The 7,500-nt window shown below is 37.6% G+C and overlaps 1 protein-coding gene across 1 annotated transcript in view; it reads left to right on the top strand.

The window, feature by feature from the left end:
• LOC134197746 (complement C3-like) overlaps positions 1-7,500 on the top strand; it is a 14,896-nt gene that overhangs the window by 1,378 nt on the left and 6,018 nt on the right. The window contains exons 2-15 of the mRNA XM_062667097.1: positions 1,857-1,910; positions 1,978-2,199; positions 2,261-2,413; positions 2,482-2,553; positions 3,272-3,362; positions 3,419-3,463; positions 3,688-3,864; positions 3,926-4,055; positions 4,123-4,351; positions 4,415-4,627; positions 4,690-4,741; positions 5,162-5,209; positions 5,274-5,438; positions 5,505-5,636. Coding sequence (XP_062523081.1) covers positions 1,857-1,910; positions 1,978-2,199; positions 2,261-2,413; positions 2,482-2,553; positions 3,272-3,362; positions 3,419-3,463; positions 3,688-3,864; positions 3,926-4,055; positions 4,123-4,351; positions 4,415-4,627; positions 4,690-4,741; positions 5,162-5,209; positions 5,274-5,438; positions 5,505-5,636 — 1,783 coding nt within the window. The remainder of the gene's footprint in view (positions 1-1,856; positions 1,911-1,977; positions 2,200-2,260; positions 2,414-2,481; positions 2,554-3,271; positions 3,363-3,418; positions 3,464-3,687; positions 3,865-3,925; positions 4,056-4,122; positions 4,352-4,414; positions 4,628-4,689; positions 4,742-5,161; positions 5,210-5,273; positions 5,439-5,504; positions 5,637-7,500) is intronic.

The raw sequence follows: 7,500 nt of genomic DNA, 5'->3' as shown, positions 1-7,500 counted from the left end.
TGAAAACCAATGCTAGCTCTAAACATACATTACCTCAATAATACTGCAGCTGCGTGACAACCAGCAGAGTTATGAATACGTCGTCGTCATCCATCTACAATGATTCTATGCATTAGTAATTATTATGTGGTTTGCATTAAATAATGTGATTTGTAATGAGTATTGAGGTGTCTACAGATTATTTCATGTACGTGTTTATACCAACTAGATAATGCTTAATTAATAAATATTGTGTACACACACATATCGTATGCTGTCATTTTAATTGTAGTGTTTATCTGTTAATAAATCTTTTGTAGGAGTAGTTGTGAAATAGAATTTAATTGCCTGAGTACTTTGCACTGTTCTAATTGTATTGGTAATTAATTAATTGCGTATTATTTAATTGGACACAGGAAATAAATTTGCAATAAATAGTACACAATTTGATGTATGCAGTGCACGCCACAATGTAAATATTGACACACAATTCAATCCAGTTAATTAATAATGTGCGTAGCAGATGCGCGCACCCAAAAAATATTTCAAGAAAACTGCAAATTTTTTTATTTAACCGCAAAACATAGTAATTAAAAATCAATTTACCTGCCGTCCAATTTATTTGAAGTCGATTTGTGCCGAGAGAGCAACGTTCAGCGGACGACACTCAAAACTGAGGCTCCCTTTCAATAAACGGTGCAGGTTACTGCTCGAAAGATGCGCAAAAAGGCAGCAGTTCGTTTATGTCAAAATCGCGGTTGTAACATGTCCATTCACTACCAAGAATCAATTGGCGCGCCGGTAGCCTCGTACACCAAAGCGCATTCTCTGCAGCCGCTAAGTTCCCAAACCTCGTCCAAAAAATAATCGCCCGGATCGGTTGCACTAGTTCCAGTAGTATATCTGGGATTATAAAGAATGCCACTTGACACTCCCCACATTTTTGCAGACTCGAGGCAATGAGCAGCCTCGAAGGGGGCGAGAAGACTTTCGAGGACGCGAAAATTTAGGGAGGGGCAGGTGGTATTATTTTAATCCCGGATATACTACCTAGTTACTGATAGACCTCGACAAGGGCCTCGCTAAATCGATGAGTTTGTTTTTTTCTAAATGGAATTAGTGTCATCAAAAGCCAGACGATCTAATGATCTTTCTAATAACCGTGGGCGTGTAACTATATGTACGTTCTATTCATTAATTATCGACATTATATGTCTTGAACAAGACCAACGTTTTTCCTCAGCAATTAGCGCTGACTATCTGCCTTGAGGCAGCCACATGTATGTTTTAGAAGATACAGTGAACGGCCTGGTCAAGTAATATATGACCTGTATATAAATTATATAGTCTAATTCTCTGGAATAAAGAGTTCTTGCCGAGGACTGCAGTATCAAACAACAAGAATTTGCTAATTTCTACAGACTTAGTTCTGGCTTTAATTCCATATTTCTGGTTTTTCCTTGTTTGGGAATTTGCAATTATTGTCGTAAAACTTGGTGTTCGCATCAGTAACTGTGTAAGGTGAATTTTGATTTCGATGCTGTCTACAGCAAGAAATTACTGACCAACCAATTTGCGGTTTGGTAACTGATAGAGAGCTGTCTGAGGCTTTTCATAGTGAGGCAGTTTTAAATAGATTTTCTTCCACAGATGAAAGACAAAGATTTTTTAGACTCTAAATGGAATTGCACCTACAAGTCGTTCTGTACTTACTGTTTAATATGATGCTAATGCATCTTTCCAAGGAGTGTTTTGGAAAATTTAGTACTTGATTTTCTTTTAATAACAATAATTTAGTTAGTTAAATTACTACATAGCAGCAATTTCCTCCAGCCTTTGAGCAACCTCAAAAACTCAAAGTTACCCGGTTTTTTCAGGTTGGAGGAACTACTGACTTTGAGATTGTCAAGTCTCACTCGGACAGCGAAACTGTAGGCTTGGCCGGTGTGTGTTTTTTACCAGATTTCGTAACTATAGTTTTCTTTTCGTACCGTTCAGCTGCAGATTACTGCGCTTGTAGTCGCCAGAGGGAGCATTCAATCTTCTCAACGTTTTTCAAGTAGACCGGGTCCGATCACAACGTTTCAGGTGGACGTCACTCCTCAGTTGGCTGATCGTTTCTGCGTCGTTGCTTTCTATGTGAAGAGTTGTTCGGATGGGCAACGTCATGTCATCTCTGATGTTGCCTGCGTAGACACCAACAAACGGTGTTCAAACGAGGTACAAAACATTAGACTATAATGAGAAAGAATAGAGACTATAACAGAAGCAATGTTGGTAGATATCTCTGAGTTTAGCAAGACCATCAGTAGACCCAGGTGCGCTAGTCAATCTTGAAATCAAAGTGGATTGCCCATTTTCGGATATTGCTCTTCTTGCTGTGGACAAGGGATTGTACATCCTCAATAATGAAAGCAAATTGACTCGGGAGAAGGTGAGACGTATTGTGTGGTCGAGTATAATAGAGCTTTAATAACTAAAGTCGTTTGTGACTGTCGACAGATGTTCAAAAGTTTGGATAACTGTTCACGCTCTTGTGGTTACACGTTGGCAAGCTCAGATGGTATATTTGACGTAAGATTTTTTCTTCTACATTTGGAATGCTCATTTATACATATATACCTATTTTACATATTGTAAGACAAAAGTGCACATTACTCTATATTTTCCATAAATTAAACAATATTTTATGTCTGTGTTACATACGTATGAAATATTTGCCTTAATCAGTAGTGTCGGCACCGCTAGCGCTGCATCTGAGATCTACGTTAACAATGCATAAAGATGATACAGAAACTGTAAGCAACGACGACCATGTGAAGACGTTTTTACAATCGTTTACTTTTGATTTGCAATTGAAAAATTTTAGTGTCAACGTATTAAAGTAGCTGTTTTATATTACAATCCGTTACACTTAGAAGAGAGTAAAACGTCAAAGTTATTGTTATGTAGAGTAGACATGATGTTACGTACATCGTACAGTATTCATTTTATAGTATAGATATCAGGGTAACACAATGACATAATTATGTGATTTCAAATAGTACACTCTACCATCATTTATTTGTTTTATACAAACTGGCAATTCATCTTTTAAAAAAGAACAAATCAATGTAATAGAGTAACTATTAATATATTTAGTGCCTGTAACTATAGTAATTGATTTATAATTAACAGCTAAAATGCAAATAGTATAGTTCCATTTTATGATGCTGCATTGATTATGATTATCTAATATAATATATTATGAGCTTGAACTTTTATTGAAATGACGTTGTGGTTGTGCATGCAGGTAGCAGGATTGACAGCAATTTCACAAACTCAGTTGAATCCTCTGTGCAGCTGTTGTTCACGATCTTGCCGTTCTACTTGCCTCAAGGAAGGTATTTCACGGTTACCATACATCTACGGGCACTCTGCTTAGCGCTCTTTCCTTTAGATGATCAATGTGCTGGGAGCCGTAGCAAACGCTCTGATACACTTGGTGAGAATTTGTTGCCTCACTTCGTATTTGGCTGATGTTTTAGCACATTATTGTACAATCTCTGTTTTTGCCGTTTTGTACAATGTACGTAATTTCTAAAATATGTTGATCTAAAACTAGTCTAAATATGAAAATTTAAAATATTTTGAAACATTTAAATTATTGTGTACCTTTGTGTTTGTAATTGTTCTATATTATAATATAACCAATTAGTACGGCACTAGGTGATGATCGTTGTCCTGAGCTTCATCAGCAACTACGAGACAAAGGGATTTGGGCTATGCAAGAACACCGGTATCGTTTCTGCTTCTCTGAGTACCAGAAAATGGTCGCAGGAACATCATTTTTCAATTTGACAACTGAGATAGACGCTCGTGCTCAGTATGATTGCTGCGTTGGAAGTAACCAATTACTTTTTTTAATCTATTAATAGTTATTAGCTGTTAATTATTCTTACATTAGAGGATTTAAGGGCAAAAGCTAACGTTCCATCTGAATTCAATGATTTATTTGAAAGTTCTGAAGTACGTCGTAGCAGTAAAAGGTCGTCGTTTCCTCACGTCTGGCTACAAGACAAAGTCATCACAAACGGGTTAAAAAACCACCCATTGACGCTTAACTTAATAAATTGATTGTATTATTTTATGCATTTCGTTTAGTAATTTGCGGACAGTTCCTCTTGATCTTACAATTCCTGATTCAATCACCACATGGTCTATTTACGGATTGGCTCAATGTTGTGCCACTGGATTTTGTGTATCGGAACCAGTTGAACTGACTGCTTTCGTTCCAATATTCGCGGAATGTCATTTGCCGTATTCGTTTAAGCGTCAAGAGCAGGTGTCTGTAACTTGTTCAGTATACAACTACAATTCAAACAAGCAAAGAGTAAACGCATTTTTAGGAAATCTATTGAGTGCTTTCTTTCCAGTTCGTATTTGAATTTTGCAGGCTTGTCTTCAAATAGTGAATCCACCCGACACCCTTTGCACATCTGCGGGTACCGGAGAGAAGACAACTCCTGCCTGCTTTTGGGTGGAAGCTGAAGACACACAATCGGTTACCATTCCATTGTTGCCACTTGAAGTCGGCATCACTAAGCTTACAGTAAAGATGAGGTCATTCTTTGGAGAGGATGAAGTAGAAATGGATATCAGAGTCGAAGTAAGTGTCATCTTTTAATAAACATAGTCTTTTCGTATGCTGTATAAAGTATCTTGTTGCAGCCTGAAGGAGTCCTGCGATATTACGACTATCGAGCTGAGTTAGATCCAGAAGGTAAGTAACTGATGTTGCCACTTCCTGTGCTTGTGTAGTCTACTGTTACAAAAATGTCTGTCAGGAACATTATAGCACTTAATGCAAAAATTGTTGCATTTAACTTAAATTTATCCTTAGCTAAATCAAGTGAATTTGTTGTTGATAAGTCACTCTAATTTAATGTAATATAGATTTTAATTGCAATTATCTTTGTTTTATTGAAACGAAGCCGATAAATCCGATAAGGATAGGGGCGTGCTAGTGTAGATATCTAGAGAATTGCGTGTTCAAGTGTTTGACGTGTTTTCTCTATCTTTTGTAGACGAGTTGTTTTAGTTAAAACATTTACATTTAGTAATTCTTGAGTGTTTTGTATTTAAACACAGCTGCGACTTAGAATCTATTATGATAGAGTCGTTCAAATTGTTTATATTTTAGGTGAAAATATGGCAGATCGTGGAGGATGCAGTCTTGCGCCACCTTTAGGTATTGTGACGTCAGTAAGTATTAACATTTTTACAGGTAATACTTTAACACAAAATATCTTTAGATGCCAGAGCTGGTAAATGCTTCAAGTCGTTTTCTCGTTCGGACACGTGCGAAAATCCTATTGCTGGCCGTTATACAATGGACCAGTGTTGTAGCGAACAGATAGGAAGTTTTTCAGTGGCTTTTAGTGACGGAATCACGTGTGTGTTGTGTCCGTCAAGAACAGGTAAATGGCCCTGTTTTTTTCTTTGAGATTGTTTTTAAACGATGAAATATGTTAATTTCATGGTAGAGTTGCATCTTTGCGGTGTAGACTGCTCTTGCGCGGGAAGCAGACAAACTAGAAAACAAGTAAACTATTTTTACATCAGAGCTCCGGAAGAATATATTGAAGGATCTCAGACTGCTTGGTTGGGAGTCACCGGTATGTTTGCAATAATAAAGAACAATTTAATGATAAAAATTAGTAGACTAAAATTACTAACAATTTTTAAAGATTAAATGTTGTTATTTGTTGTAATGAGAGGTTTCTAAACATGAAAAATCGGATAATGATATTGCTAAAGTTATAACTTTTGAAATCAATTGTTTGGGAAATATAATCAATTTATTATCTTTTAGTATACTTGTAATTATACAACAATTTAACATTCTTTTTTAATTTTATAGAACTAATAAATATCTTACTAATAATACATAGCAAGCGTTATTAATGTTTAAAGTTGATTGGTTTGGCAACATGAATATCTACTTCGATTGAGACGTAATTATTTATTATCTAGTGTCCAGTTGTGCTCTGTGTCTCGATAGGCTATTTGCAAATTAAGATAATTGTCTACAACTAATATAAAAATAATTGCCAAGACAAAAAGCTTCTTCCATAACAGCTCAATCACCTCATAATACTATTAATACTTGATTCTACGGCAATTATTTTAATGGCATGTATTTATCCTATAGGCTGTAAACAAACTGTGTAGATTTGCGTGGCTTGTCGCGACAGTTGCTGCGAGATATATGAACTCGTGCTGGCTCACTAGCGATTGATCCCGGACTCAACGTGAGGCGCTCTCACTCGCCTCGATGCCCAACAAGTCGCACTATCATTTAAGCTACAGTGACTGGCTAAAATCTTTAGTACACCAACTGAACCAGGAATCTTTACTAAAGTACACACACACACACACACACACACACACACACACACACACACACACACACACACACACACACACACACACACACACACACACACACACACACACACACACACACACACACACACACACACACACACACACACACACACACACACACACACACACACACACACACACACACACACACACACACACACCAGAGCCGTAGGAGCCGGTGCGGCTGGTGCGGCCATGGCCGCACCACTTTTTGTAGCCTCGCCTAGCCAGACCCTTCTCTGCGCGAGCGAAAGAGAGAGAAGAGGAAAAACAAACACATTCGTAGCAGGTTCGTAGCAGGGTCTGAGCACAGGGAATCACTATTTGGAAAGTTTACTAAATAATCATTATTAATTGGAGCATTGGTCTCTTGCTTTAACGCGCACTAAATTAAAAGCCACGCCCTTTAGCGTGCGTTAGGCCGTACCACTTTTTATTTGCTTCCTACGGGCCTGCACACATACACACACACACACAACAGCATTAGTCGGGAACAGTTCTGGGCGGTTAGTTTCTTTTGCTATAATGGTCCGCTTTAGCAGGCATCGACAGGTTTTTATAGGGCTTAAGTCCAACCTTTGAGCTGGCCAATCAAGAGACTCTATTCAACTTACTGTTTCCGTGCAGGGCTGAACAATCTTGGCTCTATAACTCAAGAGTAGAGAGGCACTTTGCAACAAAGACTTTTGCTTTCGAAGAACTAAAACATAGTCAAGAAGACTGTTTTAAAACGTTTAGCAGTCACTGTATACATTGCTGTGGTTAGTATTCAAGAGGACTTCCGCCACGAAAGACGAAACTTCAGTGTTCGTGGAGATGTTTGTGGAGCAAAATCTGAAGTCATCTAAATTTTCTCATAAAAATGTTCTAAGCCATGATTTGGATTAATTGGTATTACTAATCGGGCGTTCGTCTATCAAAGTTCAATCATTCCACCAAATTTATCAAAATTCATCAACTCAGGTTTATTTATCGTGCTCACAAACCTACAATTGCAAGCAAAGCAACGCTGATAAAACCATAACCTCCTGGCCGGGGTAATAATTACTTACTTATAGTTTGTCCTCTGACAAGTGAACTATAATATTTGCA

Source organism: Corticium candelabrum, chromosome 22 (genome assembly GCF_963422355.1).
Source record: "Corticium candelabrum chromosome 22, ooCorCand1.1, whole genome shotgun sequence".
Classification (NCBI taxonomy): Eukaryota; Metazoa; Porifera; class Homoscleromorpha; order Homosclerophorida; family Plakinidae; genus Corticium; species Corticium candelabrum.
This window is presented reverse-complemented; position numbering and strand designations above follow the sequence as displayed.